This window comes from Hyla sarda, chromosome 1 (genome assembly GCF_029499605.1).
Source record: "Hyla sarda isolate aHylSar1 chromosome 1, aHylSar1.hap1, whole genome shotgun sequence".
In the NCBI taxonomy this organism is placed as follows: Eukaryota; Metazoa; Chordata; class Amphibia; order Anura; family Hylidae; genus Hyla; species Hyla sarda.
This window is the reverse complement of record NC_079189.1, coordinates 419,351,349-419,371,359: the sequence shown is the minus strand read 5'-3', so window position 1 is coordinate 419,371,359 and position 20,011 is coordinate 419,351,349. Positions and strand designations below refer to the sequence as shown.

The 20,011-nt window shown below is 40.5% G+C and overlaps 1 protein-coding gene across 7 annotated transcripts in view; it reads right to left on the bottom strand.

Moving 5' to 3' along the window:
• KIAA1671 (KIAA1671 ortholog) overlaps positions 1-20,011 on the bottom strand; it is a 235,563-nt gene that overhangs the window by 30,526 nt on the left and 185,026 nt on the right. For all 7 annotated transcript variants that reach the window (XM_056529030.1, XM_056529070.1, XM_056529054.1 and 4 more), the window contains one exon: positions 2,706-2,827. In XM_056529030.1, the coding sequence (XP_056385005.1) occupies positions 2,706-2,827 (122 nt within the window). The remainder of the gene's footprint in view (positions 1-2,705; positions 2,828-20,011) is intronic.

The following is a 20,011-nucleotide window of genomic DNA, read 5'->3' as shown; positions in this document are numbered from 1 at the left end:
CTTCCTTCAGGAGGCGACCAACATATTCCTCTGTATGCTTTTACAGTGGAATATATCACAGGTTACTGTCAAAGGTATACATTGGGAGTCCTCCAAATGAATATCTAAGACAGAAGGCCAATGGGTTATGTAAACAAGGCTTTACCAGGCATATATAAGCCTGTTTAGGATTGAGCTTCTTAACAAGACATCTACCCAATCATTAATGAACTGTATAATTAATTATATATATCCAAAGAAAGGTTTGCAGCACACAGCAGTGAGCCAAACTCAAGTGACGTTTATTCCACCCTCAGCACAATAAATAAAAGGTGCAACGTTTCAATGCTCTCACAGAGTCATAGCATGAGAAAGACGATGTGAGATTGTTAAAACGTTGCATTTTGTATTTATTGTGCTGAGGATTGAATAAACTTCACTCGAGTTTGCCTGACTACTGTGAGCTGTGATCCTTTCTTTGGATATTGAAGCTATGGACTTTTCACCGGGGTCCATATGATGGGGAGCACCTACTGACTGACTGCCTTGAAGTTGGATGTACTGCTTTTTTCTATAGAAATATATATGCGCAAAGTTCCTCATCACACCACCATATAAGGTAGCGTGCCCTCTGATCAGCTCTGGCAGAAAACCCGCGGAGTGCTAATGACCTTTCTGAATCTCAAAAAAAAAAGTTCTACACCGGAAGCGGTGCCTCTCCCTGAGGAAAATACTCGTCCCTTTTAGATATATATATTATAATCTTAGGTTTGCTTCTAAAGGCTTTTTGTTCAAGTCGTATATTTCCTTTTATTTTCCTGATATCATATTAACAAGCTTATACTTTCGGTAACTAATTCAATGAACAGTAATCATTTATTCCTGTAAGCAACATTAGTAATCATGACGATAATAGAACATTTATTTTATGTTCATGCCACCATAGCCAAAAAGCAATCTACTGATGAAAAGCAGGAATATAAATGTGGGTATATTGTATTGGCATTAGGGATTGACCGATATCATTGTTTTAGGGCCGATACCGATAATCGGTGGAGGTTAGGGCCGATAGCCGATAACTTATACCGATATTCCGGTATAAGTTATCGGCTATTTATCCCCCCACGACTCCGCTGCAGATCATTGATTTAAAGCGGGCGCTTTAAATCAATGCACTGCAGTGGCTTTTGCGGTGCCATAGGCCGCCGCCGCCACCCGCTTCTCTCCCCCTGCCTGTCCGGGGGTCCTGAGACCTATCACCGCCACCGCTACCCCCGCCACACCGCACCGGCGACCGCCCCCCCGAACCGCATCGGCCCCATTGCCTCCCCCATCCCCGGTTTTATAATTACCTGTTCCCGGGGTCCACTCCACATCTGGCTCCGGTGGCGTCCTCCTGAACTGTCACTGTGCGCACGCCACTCATCATTGCGCAGTGCAACGCAGGACGCAGCAGGAGCAAGAAGTAGCGTGGGCTCCGGGAACAGGTAATTATAAAACCGGGGATGGGGGAGGCAATGGGGCCGGGGCGGTGGGGTAGTGCTGGGCGATATGACCAAAAATGAGTATCACGGTATTTTTCTAAGGTATCACGGCATCACGGGATTTATTTATTTTTACATTGAGACTTGCACTGAGGTGGCGTAGCGGAACTAAACGGGCTTTTGGAACTAAATGATCTGAACACTGGGGCAGTGGAGTACCCTTTTAAATAGATGTAACAAACAACCCTACAGCCTCCAGCTGTTGCAAAACTACAACTCTCAGCATGTTGGACTATATAGTAGTGTATAGTATAGGTCAGTGTTTCCCAACTAGGGGTGCCTCCAGGGGTGGCTGGAGGGCCTCAACAGCTGGAGGGCCTACTGTACGTATAGTATATTATACAGCCCCCTGTCCATCCCAGAACCCTGACTCACCTTCCCAGTTGCTGCAGGGACCATCCAGGGAGGGTGGTCCGGGCCATCCATCCTTCCTGTAGTGTTCAGTGGCATTCCGGGTGGAGGGTGAACCGGTCCGGGCTGTCCTTCTTCTCCACTCCGGACCGGCTCCGGCCTAGTAACGCTGCATAGACGCCACTGCGCAGCGACGCACCTGACGTCACGGCGTAGCGGAGTCTATGCAGCGTACTAGGCCGGAGCCTGCCCGGAGTGGAGAAGAGGACCCCCGGAGAAGAAGGATAGCCCGGACCGGTTCACCCTTCACCCAGAATGCCGCCGGACACTACAGGAAGGATGGATGGCCCGGACCACCCCCATTACGGGTAAGTAAAATTTTTTTTATTGACTCGGTGGGTGGGGGAGGGGCCCGACCGGTATAGTGGTATGGGCAAAAATCCATACCGTGGGAGAAAAAAAAAACGGTATCCGGTTCATACCGGTATAACGCCCAGCACTACGGTGGGGGGTGCGACGCGGTGCGGTGGGCCGGGGGGGCGGTCGCGGTGCGGCGGGTCGGTCGCGGTGCAGCGGGGCATTATCGGCAAGGTAATTGCCGATACCGATAATGCCCAAAATCGTGATTATCGGCCGATAATATCGGCCATACCGATCCCTAATTGGCCTGTAACTTATTCTGACTGAATCACCATGACGGGTAAACTCAGACAAACCTCACACAAAACATTTGCTCTTTTATAACTGTTTTCAACAATTAGTAGAACAATGTTACAACCAGAGTTATTTCATATATAAAAATGTCACAAAGGAGACCAGAAACCATCTCACCTTTCCCCAGGCTGTTGCTTATCTTGACTCCATGTGCCATATTGTCTGTCAGTTTCTTGCACAAGAGAATCTGTGTCCTTATTGGATGTAGAGGATCTGGAGAAACACTGCTTCACATGGTCCTGAAAATACAACAAAATATATTATATTATCCAGTAAATAAGAGGGAGCAGTTTAATGTTTCATTGTGTATTGGAGTCACATGACTATTTACTTCCAATAAACTTACAGAAAAGGCTGTAAGGACGCAACAAAACTGCAAAATAACCAAAATGGCATTGGACATATTTGTCATAATACCTATGCAATATATGGGAAGTGAATAAAAGTAAGTGCTGGAATTTGCCGGCTCATAGCCAGAAAAGCATATCATATGTTGTAACAATTAATCAAACCGGTAAAGACTAAAACTTATAACATTGACTTGAATTACAAGGTTTAAAGGGGTTCTCCGGAGCTTAAACATCTGATCCCCTATCCAAAGGATAGGGCATAAGATGTCTGATCGCGGGAGTCCCGCCGCTGGGGACCCTCGTGATCTTGCACGCGGCACCCCGTTTGTAATCAGTCCCCGGAGCGTGTTCGCTCCAGGACTGATTACCGGTGACTACAGGGCGGGCGGCGTGTGACGTCACGCCTGCGCCGACGTGTGACGTTATGCTCCGCCCCAGGCGTGACGTCACACGCCGCCCGCCCTGTAGTTGCCCGTAATCAGACCCGGAGCGAACACGCTCCGGGGACTGATTACAAACGGGGTGCCGCGTGCAAGATCACGAGGGTCCCCAGCAGCGGGACTCCCACGATCAGGCATCTTATCCCCTATCCTTTGGATAGGGGATAAGATGTTTAAGCACCGGAGAACCCCTTTAAACCCATTTATGTGAAGATTATACATGTTCACATGTCTATATAATGTTTATAGGCTTCTCAACTGACCTCGATTCTAGAGCTATTACTAACTTCATATTTTCATACTGCAAGATTTATTTATCTAGGGTTTTCATTGTTTTTTTTTTTTTTTTTAAGTACATCAAGATAGCAACACTTAACAGTAGACATCTACATATAATAGAAATAAAATTTTAAATATTGTTTTTACTTATTTATTAATCATCTAATCAATGCAGTGACAATCTTGAGCATACTGGCCCTGCCTACTAAGATATAGCACCCTGCATGACACAGGGAGTGACACAGTTTTTTTTTATTTATTTATTTTTTAGTATAACTGCTTTAAATGGTGCCAGAAAGTTAAACAGATTTGTAAATTACTTCTTTATAAAAATATTAAGCTTTCCAGTACTTATCAGCTGCTCTTTGCTCCAGAGGAAGTTGTATAGTTATTTTCTGTTTGACCACAGTGCTCTCTGCTGACACCTCTTTCCATGTCAGGAACTGTCCAGAGTAGGAGAAAATCCCCATAGCCGACCTCTCCTGCTTTGGACAGTACCTGACATGGACAGAGGTGTCAGCAGAGAGCACTGTGGTCAAACAGAAAATAACTATCCAACTTCCTCTGAAGGGTACAGCAGCTGATAAGTACTGGATGGATTAAGATTTTTAAATAGAAGTAATTTACAAATATGTTTCACTTTTTGACACCTGTTGATTACAATTTTTTTTCCCACTAGAGTACCCCTTTAAAAGTCATTTAAAGCTATGAAACTGGTATTCCCATCTCCAATAGTTATCCCTTGGAGGAAACCCTTACAAACACAGGGAAAACAAAAACTTAGGTCTCCAATGCTTCAAAGCAAAATTGATAACCACTGAGCTACTTCTATCAGAGTAGGTTTGAACTAATAAAACCTATCGGCACATGTAACAATGTTTATTACAGCTTATCTATATATATATATAAAACTCAATGTGTGGGTGTGTATGTATGTATGTATGTATGTATGTGTGTGTGTGTGTGTGTGTGTGTGTGTGTATGTATGTGTGTGTGTGTGTGTGTGTGTGTGTATGTATGTGTGTGTGTGTGTGTATGTATGTGTGTGTGTGTGTGTGTATGTATGTGTGTGTGTGTGTGTGTGTGTGTGTGTGTGTGTGTATGTATGTATGTATGTATGTATGTATGTATGTGTGTGTATGTATGTGTGTGTGTATGTTCCAGCATCACGTCCAAACGGCTAAAGATATTAACATGAAACTTGGCACACATGTTACTTATATGTCATCAACAAATATAGGCTAGGTAATTTAACCCTTACTCACCCCCATTTGCCAGGGGCGGGGTTTATGTTTAAAGTCCCATACAATTCAATGGGAAATATATGTTACTGCATAACTTCCAAACGGCTGGAGATATTCCGATAATACTTGGTCACATGTTACTTATATGTCCACTTAAAATATAGGATAATTTAACCCTTAACTACCCCCATTTGTGAGGGTCAGGGTTTTTGTTTAAAGTCCCATGCAAATCAATGGGAAATGTATGTTCCCACATAACTTCCGTACAGCTGGAGATATTTCAATACCTGGTACTAGAGATGAGTGAACTTACAGTAAATTTGATTCGTCACGAACTTCTCGGCTCGGCAGTTGATGACTTTACTCTGCATAAATTAGTTCAGCTTTCAGGTGCTCCGGTGGGCTGGAAAAGATGAACACAGTCCTAGGAGACTCTTTCCTAGGACTGTATCCACCGTTTCCAGCCCACCGGAGCACCTGAAAGCTGAACTAATTTATGCAGGATAAGTCAGCAACTGCCGAGCCGAGAAGTTTGTGACGAATCGAATTTACTGTAAGTTCGCTCATCTCTACCTGGTACACATATAAAAGGTCGGGATAAAAGGTCGGGATAGGAGGACGAGATAGGAGGACAAGATAGGAGGCCGAGATAGGAGGCCGAGATAGGAGGCCGAGATAGGAGGCCGAGATAGGAGGCCGGGATAGGAGAACGGGATAGGAGAACGGGATAGGAAGTCGAGATATGAGGACGAGATATGAGGACGGGATAGGAGGTCGGGTTAGGAGGTCGGGTTAGGAGGTCGAGATAGGAGGTCGGGATAGATGGACTGGATAGGACGACGGGATAGGAGGTCCAGATAGGAGGACGGGATAGGAGGACGGGATATGAGGTCGAGATAGGACATCGGGATAGGAGGTCTGGATAGGAGCTCGGTAGAGATGAGCGAACTTACAGTAAATTCGATTCATCACAAACTTCTCGGCTTGGCAGTTGATGGCTTTTCCTGCATAAATTAGTTCAGCTTTCAGGTGCTCCGATGGGCTGGAAAAGGTGGATACAGTCCTAGGAGACTCTTTCCTAGGAATGTATCCACCTTTTCCAGCCCACCGGAGCACCTGAAGGCTAAACTAATTTACGCAGGATAAGTCATCAACTGCCGAGCCGAGAAGTTCGTGACGAATCGAATTTACTGTAAGTTCGCTCATCTCTAGAGCTCGGGATAGGAGGTCAGGATAGATGGACGGGATAGGAGGTCAGGATAGATGGACGGGATAGGAGGACGGGATAGGAGGACGGGATAGGAGGACGGGATAGGAGGACGGGATAGGAGGTCGGGATAGGAGGTCGGGATAGGAGGTCGGGATAGATGGATGGGATAGGAGGTCGGGATAGATGGACGGGATAGGAGGACGGGATAGGAGGTCGGGATAGGAGGTCGGGATAGGAGGTCGGGATAGGAGGTCGGGATAGGAGGTCGGGATAGGAGGTCGGGATAGGAGGTCGGGATAGGAGGTCGGGATAGGAGGTCGGGATAGGAGGTCGGGATAGGAGGTCGGGATAGGAGGTCGGGATAGGAGGTCGGGATAGGAGGTCGGGATAGGAGGTCGGGATAGGAGGTCGGGATAGGAGGACGGGATAGGAGGACGGGATAGGAGGACGGGATAGGAGGACGGGATAGGAGGACGGGCTAGGAGGACGGGCTAGGAGGACGGGCTAGGAGGACGGGCTAGGAGGACGGGCTAGGAGGACGGGCTAGGAGGACGGGCTAGGAGGATGGGATAAGAGGTCAGGATATGAGGACAAGATGTGAGGATGGCATATGAGGTCGAGATAGGATGACAGGATAGGAGGTTGGGATATGACAACAATATGAAGGACGGGATGTGAAGTCAAAAGCTTCCTCCTTTGTTTATTTTCCTCCCCAACAGGGATTAGGAAGGAAAAACCGGGTAACGCCGGGTACTCAGCTAGTAGTGAATAAACCAGACAGCTGAGTGACAGAATATGAATATTTGTGCCAGCTGGAAGAGGACTACAGATATGGGAAAACATACGATCAGTCCCAGCTGAATCATTACAAACATATGTTATTCATAGTTGATTCATACCACTGATATGTACACCCAATGATATTTAGCTGCTGCCTAACAGAGAAACATCCAACAGCTTCTATTTAAAAAAAAAAAAAAAAAAAAAACTCAGACATCACAACCTGTTCCTCAGCAACAACAGAGTACAAACAGCCCTGGGGGTACTCTGTTCTGTCCTCAGGTATTTCACTTGTGCTTACTTCAGCTATGTTCCAACATGTAGTTCTTATGCATCAAGTTAAATAAGGCTTCTGAAGAGAGCATTTTTATCACTTGCAAAAGTAATGTAAGAAAAAAAAAAAAAAAAAAAAAAAAGGAAGCTGACATTTACTATATTACCAATTCATTATTTAACACATTGAGCTGAGAACGGTTATTTTCAAGCCAAAAAAGGATAATGTAGTCATTTCCATTGAGCTGAAAATAAAGATTTAAAATTCTTTACTTCCAGACTGTCTTATCTACTTAATAAAGCCAAGGCCACATTACTTCAAATAGTATAGTTGCTTGAGAACCTTATAAAGTATCCACTTCCAGGAGGAAAAATGGAAATGGGTTCATCATGAAGCATTAAAGGGTAAATGGGATACTATGTCTGATCGCAGATGTCCTGCCGCGGGACCCCTGCAATCAGACGTCTAAGGCCAGAATACCCCTTAGACGCCCCCTCCCATAGACATGAATGGAGGGGGCGTGGTGTGACATCACATCCCCAGTCCCGGAAACCCGGAGGTTTCTGAAACTGGAGACGCAGCTCCCGCATAGAATACGGGTGCTGCAGGGAGATCGCGGGGGGTCCCAGCGGCGGGCCCCCCGCGATCAGACATCTTATCCCCTATCCTTTGGATAGGAATAAAATGTTTTTGCCCGGAATACCCCTTTAAGGGCTGTTCTAGGCCTCTATTTAGAATATGCACCACGATGTATGGGTTTAACAGAGGTAATGACAGATGGCAGACAAAGGCACCTGTGTACCAATGTAAGAAAATAAATAAAAATAAATTAATTAAAAAAACATTTCTACGATAAGTGTTTGTTTCCTGTCCGGTAAAAGAGGTTGAGAAAGCCGTTAACGGGATACTGGTAACCTAGAATCCACAGATGGATTAAACAATCAGCTCTCTTTTATTCACCCAACATGGCATATAACTAACATATATTTGTTTTTTTAACTAGACTCAGCAAAATGGAATAGTATGCTCTACTGTGCTATTCTATTAGTCTTTTTTGTTGTGTGTTAACAAGCAAAACAAAAACAAAAAGGAAAGACTTTTGAACTTCACTGGACTTTCAATTGTATAGACCTGTTTAGAACTGATGAGATGAACTCTTACATGAAATTTCCTGCAATTGCATTCCCACGCCATAAACCGTAAAATCATTTTATATATACAAATAAATGGTACCGAACAAAAGAGAACAAGTGCCAAAGGTGTAATTTCAATATCTGGAGTAAAAGTCAATATAAGAAACTCATAAAATATGATTAAACAGTAAAAATGTTTATTGTGTGACTAGATGGTAAACTACAGAACAGTTCAGGTGGCAGATACAGGCTACCTTGAGGTTAATTCTCAAGGTAAGTGGTAGGCTGGAGGCAGTTGTGTCACTGTGGCTTCATACCAGCAGCTGTATGGACTCCGCACCAATGAATGGGGCTCCATAAGGTGCCATATAATAGGATCTAGAACCCCAGAGAATAACTTCATAATACATTATCCGAGGGATAATGTTCAGCCCTTGGTTGGTGTGGGAAAAGTAAACATTTTATTTACAGCAAGTTGCTAAAAGAAAGAATTCTTATTTTAACCATTAAGTGTACATTAATGTATTGAGGACATTTTTTTATAACCAAAAAGGATATGTAAATAAACAAATAGAAATATATACTAAATTGCATTGCCCTTTAAGAGACTATTTAATTGCTCAAATAGGAATCATTTTTTAGTAAGTATACTGTTCAGAAACGTTAAATTACTTTTGTCACTGTTATGCTTTTAGTTTGGTAAATATAATGTGGACTAAAAAAAAAAGGTTAACAGAGTAATTATGTCACTTCTATATTTTGCCTGCTCAGTAGCTTACAGAGATTTTAAAAGAAACTCTGTATGAGTATGAGTCACAGCTAACAAATAAATTGTTCTGAGCAGTACATAGGGACTGACGTGGGCTACACAATTCCAGGACCCTGCTGTGTCACAGCCAGAAAGGTGCATTTAAATGAGAGAAGATTTCTTTCCTAGGAGGGTGTGTAGCTAATTTAATTTTTATTATGGACCCTTTCTGCCATGTTTAGTATTCAGTATTGGAAAAGTCAAAGATATTGTAGCCCAAAAAGATGTATTTCAGCTATTTTTTTCTGTAATTCAGTCTGTCTGTTTAGAGTCCCTTTTTTTTTTTCAATTTTCCCTTTAGGGATTTTTTTTTAGCATTTTTTGTTTCACTTTTTTCCTACAGCAAATGCTTTTGTGCAAATTGAAAGCCAGCTGTTTCTGGGATCCAAATGGCCCAAATGACTGTGATCGCTCATCACGCCTATCCTATAGATATGAAGGAAGGGGGAGTGGCATGATGTCACGACCACCCAAATCCAATATTTGGTGATTTTCCATTTAACTATTTATATTTCAAAATAATCATGAAATCTTGCAGTCTCCATTCTGGCCACTAGGCTAAAAACTAAGCTGATATTTCCTGTTATGTACAGATCATTTCCCAGTAATGCCTTTATGCTCATCCGAGTGAAGCAGAGTGAAAGGTGACAACATGATACAGATAACACTGGATCCACCACCACCACTCAGTACAGAGCTTAGCATTCCCCTTCCTATAAAATGACCTCTACAAAAGGTCAAAGAGAATGTTCAGCAGTTCCAATATATGAAAGGGACATCCTGTCCACTGTAAATGCAGCTCAGGCAAAACTGAAGCCCCCATAATAATGTACAAAAAAAAAATATATATATATATATATTAAAATACGAAAATAGAAACAGATTAGAAAAAAAAAAACATTTCAGGATCCGGCTCTAATCAGTAAACGTAATTATCTAGGTGACATTCCCGTTAAAGGGGTACTCCGCTGCCCTGCTTCCGGAAGCCCGCACACAGGGAACAATAAACTTCCGGACGCTGGGGAGCAGAGCTCCGGAAGCAGGGCAGCGGAGTACCCCTTTAAAGGGGTTATCCATCATAAGATGATTTTAGTACATACCTGCCAGACCGTAATGGACAGGCTTAGGAAGGATTTGTGCTTGTCTTGGGGCTAAATGGCTATGTTGTGAGATTACCATAAAGCTGAGGATATCTTTTTGTAAAATGGGTATTTCCTGTTGGATTTTATTTTGTAAACTACACAGCCCATAGTTCCATAGTTTGTAAGGGTGAAGTCACTTTCCTCCCTACCACATATCAGCCACCCCACCCATTGAAACACAAATGAGTTGTATTCCATGCAAAAGACCAGTGTTTTCTAACCAGGGTGCCTACAGCTGTTGCAAAATATCTCTCCCATCAAGTGGTTGCTCCATTCATTGAAGCAGGACAGGCTCCCTTTGCACATCTGACTAGTGATGTCATGTCTCGACGTACTGCAACCTGGGAAAACCTGAGACCCGAGTAATTTTATTTGCTACTAAAAATAAATAATGGGGAGAAAATCACAGAAGAATTGCAAGACCACCGTCACAAACAGGTACAGACACTATATTATGAACTTCCCAGCCTCTGTAGCATAGTCAAATAAAATAAAATGTAAAATTTTACTAAACGTGAATTAGCGCAGATTTTCCATTAAAATGGGTATTCCAGTGTTAAAAAAAAAATAAAAAAATAAAAACATATGCTGCTGGGGCAGTGAAAAATTGAAAAATAAGCTATATATCTAATATTGGTCTTCCACTGCTCTCTTTTGGCTCCTTTTAGCCCCCAATCTCATGTCTTCTTCCAACTTCTGATACGAGAGCTTGGTACAAGCCACCAATGCAATCACTGGCAGAAATGGGCAGCACTGTGACCAGGTCCTGCACCAAGAAAGTCAGTTGGCCAGAAGGAGCAGGGAGTAGGCTGATTTTTCAATCCTATTTTTTTAATTGCTCCAGCAACATATTTTTTTCTAAGAATACTCCTTTAAATTCAATCATTTTGCAGCCCAAATGTGCTTTGCATTTACAGTACCATATACCAATCTGCCAACCTGCTCAAGAAAACCATTTTAGTGCAATTTTGGGCGACTGTCTTAAAAGAGGTTTCACTGTATTTGAGATTATGGACAGCATAACAAAATAACCAAAAACATACGTAAAAAGTACATCTAAAGTTTTCCTGATTCTGTGTCTATGTTGATTACGTTTAATTCTCCATATGGCATAAATTGACTATTGCTTACAGGAGTTCTACCAAATACATGTGTTTAAAATTGAAATCATTCTTACATGACCATATTTACACTTCTGGTAGCTTGGGGTAAATTATTTTTGGACATGGCCATCTCTTAGCAAAGATGAGGTGCAGTTTATACAATGGATAAAAAAAAAGTCTACACACCCTTTTAAAATGCCAGGTCCTTGTAATGTTAAAGAATGACACAAAGATAAATCATGTATGAACTTTTTCAAGATAATATGGCACAACAGAGACATTACCAAGAACTGGACATCCCTCCAAAATTGATGAAAAAAGAAAACTGGTCAGGGAGGCCTAATGCAACATTAAAGGAACTGCAGACATTTTTGGCAAGTACTGGTTGTGTGCTACATGTGACAATCTCCCATATTCTTTATATGAATGGGCTATGCGGTAGTGAGGCAAGGTGGAAGCCTTTTCTTACAAAGAAAAATATTCCAGCCTGGCTGAAGTTTGCAAAAACAAACATCAAGTCCCCCAAAAGCATGTTTGATGGTCTAAAATATGTTTTGGTCTTATGAAACCAAGGCTTAACTTTTTGGTCATTATTTAAAAATGTATGTATGTTTGGCACAAAAAAAAAAAAAAAAAATACACGGCAAATCATCCAAAAAACAATACCTACAGTGAAGCATAGTAGTGGCAGCATCATGCTCTGGGGCTGTTCTTTGGCTGAAACCGGGGCTCAGGGTGTAGGGAATTATGAACAGTTACATATACCAGGCAATTTTGGCACAAAACCTTCAGGTATCTGTTAGAAAGCTGAAGATAAAGTTCACCTTTCAGCACGACAATGACCCTAAGCACACATCCAAATCCACAAAAGCATGGCTTCACCAGAAGAAGATTAATATTTTGGAATGGCCCAGCCAGAGCTCAGACCTTAATTGAACTGAACATCTGTGGTGTGATCTTAAGTGGGTGGTGTACAGGAGATGACCTTGCTATCTGACAGATTTGGAGCACTTTTGCAAAGAAGCGTGTGCAAATATTGCCATGTCAAGATGTGCCACGTTAATAGGCTCCTACCCTAAAAGAATGATCGATGTAATCAAATGAAAAGATGCTTCAACCAAGTATTATTTTATGGGTGAGCAAATTTATGCAACCAAGTTATATTGTGTTATTTTTTTTCCCCTTCAAAACACCTCAAAGAAATCAGTTTGTTTTGCAATTGAATTGTACACATTATAGGTCACATTACAAAGGTGGAAAAAGTTCTGACACAATTTACCTTAGTGTCTCATTCTTTAATATCCCAAAAACCTGGCATTTTTAAAGGGTGTGTAGACTTTTTATATCCACTGTAAAAATATCAATCTGCTTCAATGGCTTAATTTAACAATTTGTACTTGCTTCTCTGCAATACATACTGCTTGAGATGTTTTGCCATGAAATGTCCATGTAGATTTCCACTGTAGTAGCAACCATTAAGCATATTATGATAGATTATGTTTAATATACCAGAAATTATCACAGTTGCTGGGCAACCAAAGAACAAGATATAAACAAAGCAATATCATTTTGCTACTACATAAGGGCATGTTGAAAGAAAAAAAAATTGTTATTTATGATGCTTTGTGCAGAACAAAACACCATACTAGTCACCACTGACTAGTACAGAACTTCAGGGATCATCAGAGAGAAAAACCCTGTCATGCATAGCCTCGGCAGACCATGACGGATTAAATCTGGGCGGCGTCTTTTTCGTTCTTACAGAAAGGGTTTGTTCATCTAATATAGTGATGGTATATTACTGTGACGTTAGGGACCCCAATCTGATCCTAAGAAAGAAAAGGATTGGTCTGGGGTCCAAAAGGTCAGACCTAGTAATCTGCCATCACATTATATGATGGAAAAAATACTTTTTTGTAAAAACAAGACACAGCACAGCTATACTGCAGCATCCGCTTCCAAATCTTCAATGCATAGCGGAACTCCTGGAACTGCAGCTATCTCCAGTTACTTGAATGCAATGGTAAAAAGGTGAAGGCAACTCACCCCTTAAAGTTTCAGTCCAGTGATACATGTCCCACGATATCTCCTCAGTTTAGCGTGGAGACATGCAGCTCACCCTACACCACCCAGCGACTTTGGCGCAAGAGTCCTATTAACTTATCATAGAGTTCGTGCACTGAACTCACTGAGTGTAGTACTGTTGCCATGACAATCTGATCAAACAGGGTGAACCGTGTCTTTCCACACTGAACTTTAGAGAACACGACAAATGTGCATCTCTGGACTGACACTTTAAAGTCACCTGCTTTGCGCCCATAGAACCCCCAAAAGCAAAATGTAAAAACAGAAAAAAGCAAGCTTCTTCATTGCAGCCGAACAGTCGGACAGGTTTTGCCAAAGCTTGAAAAGCCATAGGCTGTCTATACTTCTCTATCCGTTCCCGCTCTGTCCCATGTTGACTGACAGTTAGGGCTCATTGCTGGAAGACTGGTGGCAGAGGTAGAGAGAAGAGGCGTGCCAACCTGCGGCTTTTCATTAGTTTGCACTGCCCATCCAATTGTTCGACCACAAAGTATAAACTTGCTTTTTGCCATTTCCACAGCAGGGACAGGCATAACAAATGTACACTCATTATTGGTGCCCTTAATCCACTCTTACATTGTACAGGGTTTACTATGGTCAAAGTAGGTGACAGTTGCACTTTTAATTCTCACAATTGGCAAGAGTGAGAGGTTGGACCCATGCTAATCACAAAGTTACGATACATCCTAGCGTTATGCCATCATTTTATAAAATAGGAAAAAGTCCCAAATCTTCAAGTTTTTTTGTGATGTACTTGCCACAGTTCTGAAAGATCCCAAAATGAAGCTAGAAGAATTTGGAAAGTAGATTAAATTTACTGGCACCTTATAAATGAGCAGGATCCTATAATTTAATGCAGATTTCTGTGCCTCCTTTTACTGAAATAACCATTTAACTGCTTGTCTAAAGGACCTTTTACATGGGCCAATTATATATTTGTTTCCAATATTTAACCCAAATACAAGGACCAGTGATCAGCCAACAAACAAGAAAAAGGTTTGTTAATCAGCTGATTATTATTAGGTGGACACACATCCCTAGCGATCGCTTGTGTGGTCCTGTCTATACATTGACTGCGGACTTTATTTTATAAACAAGCTTGTAAACAGCAATAGGCAACTTTCTTTTATATGAAGCATCACATAACCACTGCCATGGTAAGCAAATTTATTCCACAATATAAAAAAATCCCAATGTTTCTTGAGTAGATTGGCCTAAAGAGTAATAAATAATAGATTACAGGAAAATTCCAGCTCTGAGATTAATAAACTATCATATGACATGATATATGAGCGTGCACACCATACATATTCAAATTTTGTTCCTTTAATTCACTGCAGTTTTGCCATTAGATAGGACTTTGAAAACACCAAAGATTTATTATTCTACCCGTAGGGAACTATTTTTTTACAGTTGGGTATCCGCAAGGTGTTGACAGCTGAGGAAATCTCTTTGTATTCTAATGTACATTGAGCACAGTCTGGAAGGGTTCTTTTTCAAGTAATGCAGAATACTATAAAAAGTACTCTAAATACAGGTCCCTAGGGGACAGCTTTTACTGAGCTTTAAAAATTAAAAATCATTTTCTAAAAAGAAAAAAAAAAAAAGAAAAAAAAAAAAACAAACTAAACAGTATTCATGTCATTCAGCTCTCTAAGAAAGCTGGATCGCAACCAATGGGGCCAACATTACAGCTATTAAATAGATTATTGTTATTGATAACTGAAAAGATATCACTACATGGTTATGCAGATTTGCAGATCATAAGTCTACAGAGTTGGCTGACAACATCTATAGGTATTTTAGTACTCAAACTCTAAATCTGTCAACATTTCAGAGATTTAGATTTTAGCAGTAGTCTTCTATGTCTCAGATACGCCAGACTAGACAATAATCCCGGAGCAGAAAGTGATTGGCTGTGGCCACAGCAATATGTTCCCACAATGTGGGATAGGATAACAGACAATAATAACGCTTCATTTAAATGTTAGACCCAAACCGAGTAGTGACTCACGATTACGATGTTCGTTTCTTGCATTCTCATTTTCATTTTATTGTAGAAACTTCATAACAAATCTTCAAACAAAGTGGAGCTTGATAGCAAAAACAGACGGATCTGAGCACAGAGGTCCTTCTTGCTCAACACCTTGGGTCTAATATTTAAATGGAGCATTATTAGTGTTATCCTATCCCACATTGTGGGAATATATTGAAGTCTGAACAGGTAGAACTCCCTAGTGGGAACACAAATTCACATTGTGAACTTTAGCAGAAGTATAGAATCCTTGTGTGTATAACAGTGGTGACAGCAAACATCCACAGCCTGTGGTGCATAACAGGCCTGTGGTGTCTATTATATTGTGATAAACATTAAAGAGCACCATTATATATATACTATACGTGATATGTATTGGGGATCATTACATCATTATATACATTGGTCATGTTATGACACTGGGGTGTATTATTGATCCTCACAGTAAGTAATACAACAGGCCTATACAGGATACCTCTACTGTAGTGCATTTAAAGCACCCTTGATTTTTGGGTGACCTTGAAATATGTTGCTATATTATTTACTATTGCTGATTGGTGTATTTATCCAACATATCAGTAATTCTGAATAGATCATAATGTCTGGATTGCCCTTTTTGCACCCTTGATAAGTTATCGAGTGACTCTGAATAGGTTGCTGTACATACATGTTTACCCGTTCGTGTATTTAACCAACGATGCCTATGATTACTAAATATAAGCATCGGAAATATATTATGTGTGAACATGGCATCATGAAAAGGTAAAAACAAAGGAGACCAAAAAAGACTGTGGTTTTAATCATTATTTTTACTCACTCAATATTAGAATAAAAGCTTGTTGTTTTAATATGGTCCTATGGCAAAGAAGGATTTTTGAACTATATTGGGTATTTTGTTGTATTGCCTAGGTGTTGGGCACAATCAACCCATTATTCGTTCAAATAAGAAACACACTGCCACTTCTGCCTAAATTCATTCACTGCCTAGTATGCCCAGCACTGTGCACACTGGTCAAAACAAAAATCACATAATTCAGCTGCCATGTTTTTGGGAATATGCTGGCCGCACAATATGCCTAATGCTCTCTACTCAATGTGCATACTCTCCCACATTCCGAAGTGTGTGTCCACACCAAAACCTAAGAACCCAAGTTCTTCCCCATATATGCTGTGACGAACAGCAGTGCTGAAAGCATTGAGTACAAACTACAGATGTCTGCAGTGTGTGGCGACTGGAGGACAGACAGCAGAACACGAGGGGGAACAGTGCATGCGGACTGGGCACATCTTAATTAGTGGGAACAGGTGGAGAGGCATGAGGCTTGGTCAGTCAATCCATGCTGAGCAGGCCCACGCTTTATTCATATATATATATATATATATATATATATATATTTATTTATTTATAGTGTAGGATAGGCTGCCTTCAGCCAGGGGAGGATTGGAAGCCTCCTGATGTGCCTTGCCCTCATTCCATGTTGGGTCCGAAATGGTCGCCACAACAAGAGTGCTGGGATTCATCAGAAAATGATAAATGCTATGGACTACAAACATTTCCAGGGGGCACCTCACAAATGAAAATCCCTAATAATTGTTTGCAACAGACTACCCCTTTGAGAGGGCGACATTACAGTATCAGTTGCCAGGTTGACAAAAGTGGGAAATGCAAAAACTGATTTCAACTGCTCTTCCAATTTTATTCTTATTTTGATATGCGGCTTACAAAACAGAAATCCCAAGCAGATGTATTTTGAGAAGCCACCTGAACCTACTCATTTTAGTAAATAAATTGGCAATTTACTTAAAATTCTATTTAACATTTTTTATACTGCAAATAAACCAATACTACTTAGATTTCTGCCTTTACAAGAGGTATAGCTGGCCAGATTTCAAACGGCCCCTCTCTGAACAACTTGTTCATGCTTGGTTTGTAAAGATGGTTTTTCTGGATGATAAAGTCAAATGGCAAAACACTGATCTCTTCCTTGATCTGTCACTGAAGACTAAGCCTCTCAGTGGCCCAAGTCTAAAATTTATAATTTTTGTCCCATTACTGTTTGTGCAAGACCATGCAAAATTATCATGTCGACACTAAGCTTACTGTGTTGGCTCTTTCTGGTCAATTCTAGTCCCTTATCCTGCCTAAAACACTGTAATACTCCCATGTGTTTTACTTGGAGAGTGGCAACTCTCCAGTTTATCCTAAACTTCTGTAGCCAATCCTTAAATGTTACTCACCCCTGTAAGTCTCACGAGTGGCTAGCTGTGATAATGACTCCAAATTAATGACAAAGCTTTGTCCAAGCCTGTTTTCCCTACTTTTAGTTTCATTATTGTCTAGATACCCTTCTGTCATCTAGTCATTCATACACACCCTCTGTTTTTAGTACTTAAAGTGTAACTGTCATTAACAAAAACTTTTGCTATAATGTAGACAATAACCATACTGAAGATCTCTGGTAATCTTCAAGACATCAAGCTCCTAAAGTAATACTTTTTGATGGTCGTGTTGTTTTACTTGTGTGTTGTTGTAAAATGCATCAAATGTATTTTTTTCTTACAATGTAAAATGCCAAAGACAACAGCATTCTATAAATCAATAATAACTTCTCTGCAACACATCTATTTCTACAATCGCGCCAATAATGATCCATATATATCTACTTACAATAAACTTGATGTACATCATCATAACCCAAAGTCCATTTGCAAGCATAATTTCTCTACCTCAGAAGATGTGGTTTCTGTTTTTCCTTAATGTGTACAGTATAACGATGACTCTAAATTTAGAGCATACAGGGCATTGTTTAGTGAGAAATGTGCCTATTAAGGTGAATGCTCAAATGTGTGTCTGAAAACAGAACAGATAAATGTTCATTTACTGAAAGAGGAAAACAGAACTACATGAATCATGTTCATTAAAATCCTCCCATGCCAAGAAATCCAAGCACAAAGCTTTGTAGTATTCTGCTGGCAAGTAATTTCTCTGTGTTTTTAAATATTTTATGACTTTGCTATGCCTAATAGATACAAAGCATTCCAGCAGGTCAATGTCCATCCCTTCAGCTGCAAGTACTATGAAAAGGTCATGTGTAACTCTGATCTGCTAATACATCTTATTAAGGAATTTACTGTTGACATGCCTGCCATATTTCTAAAATCTACTTTATTAACACAGGTCACTACACAAAAACACAGAAACAGAGCTCTAAATCACAGTGACAGCTGTCCCTAACAAACTTGTTTTCACTGACAATATAAACACATATAGACAGAAAAGTGGTTCTCTACACAGTAGCTCAAATTTATCAATCTAAGACAAAAACTGTCTGGTTTTGCCTATAACAACCAATCATATGTGACAGCCACACTAAGGGAAGGCTTGGGCACCCATTCTCAATCTTTTACTCGTTCAAAAGATTAAGGGGGTCCCATCAGTCACACACCCCCTGATTAGATAGTTATTCCCTATAACTCCTTTAAATAGGGAATTCCAGCTATAACACTGAACTAGGTCGAAATAATGCAAAGTACTGTACATTGCTTTAGTTTAAAGTTCTATATATCCAGAATCTGTCCGCCATGTTTGCAGTTGATATGTCAATTTGAGTCCACTAGTTGTGGTTTATCACTGTTAATTTCTAGTATTCATTTCCTGCTTTTATCATTGGGAGTGTGTGATTGTTGATGGGAGAATGGTCACTTAGTATAAAGAACCTTTATAGTTGGCTTTGGGTATGTGCTTAACAATGATAGCCCCGACCAAATGACTTAGTCTCCCCATATGTCCCAGAACAAAGAGTGTGTAAAGTGTGTGTTTCTCTTGTAATGTCTATGTGTAAGCAATTGTTATTTAAAAAAAAAAAAAAAAACGACCTCTCTAAATTGAAGCTCTCCACATTACCTCAATGAGCCTGAAGTGTGAATATAGATGCAGAGAGACTACTTTAGTAAAACTCTTTTCACATTATATTGGTGCTAGAATAGAAACCTTTACAGGGATTTAATACAGTGGATTTTACAAAGCATATACTTTAACAATTGTATTCTAGTCCTGACTAAATGTAAAAGAATTCCTGCATCCACATCCCTGCATTCATAAACAGAATGTCTGTATACACAAACAGCAATATTATATTTAAAGGCCATTTTTAGACAGGATTTGAGTGATCTCTAAAATATAGTAAAATTTCTATACTCCCACAACAGTTACACTCAAGGACCTCTATGCTTTGTTACAACAATGTGTGCGACATTATACTCTCTTATAAAAAGTGCTATTCACATTCTTTCATAACTCATTAAAAACAACATTGCAGTGTTTTTTGGAATCTGTTCCGTAAAGATTTGGAAGGCTGAATAATTGATAAAGGAAAACCTTCAAAATTGCTTTCACGCTTTAAAAGCATCACATTATTTTGCAGTCTAAGCTTGTTCAATATCAACGGCACAATAACATGTTACAGCAATTTTTCACCAATTTTTTTTGATAAGTATATATGAATGTTGTAGAAGTTACATTAGATTGAATAGGGACTAT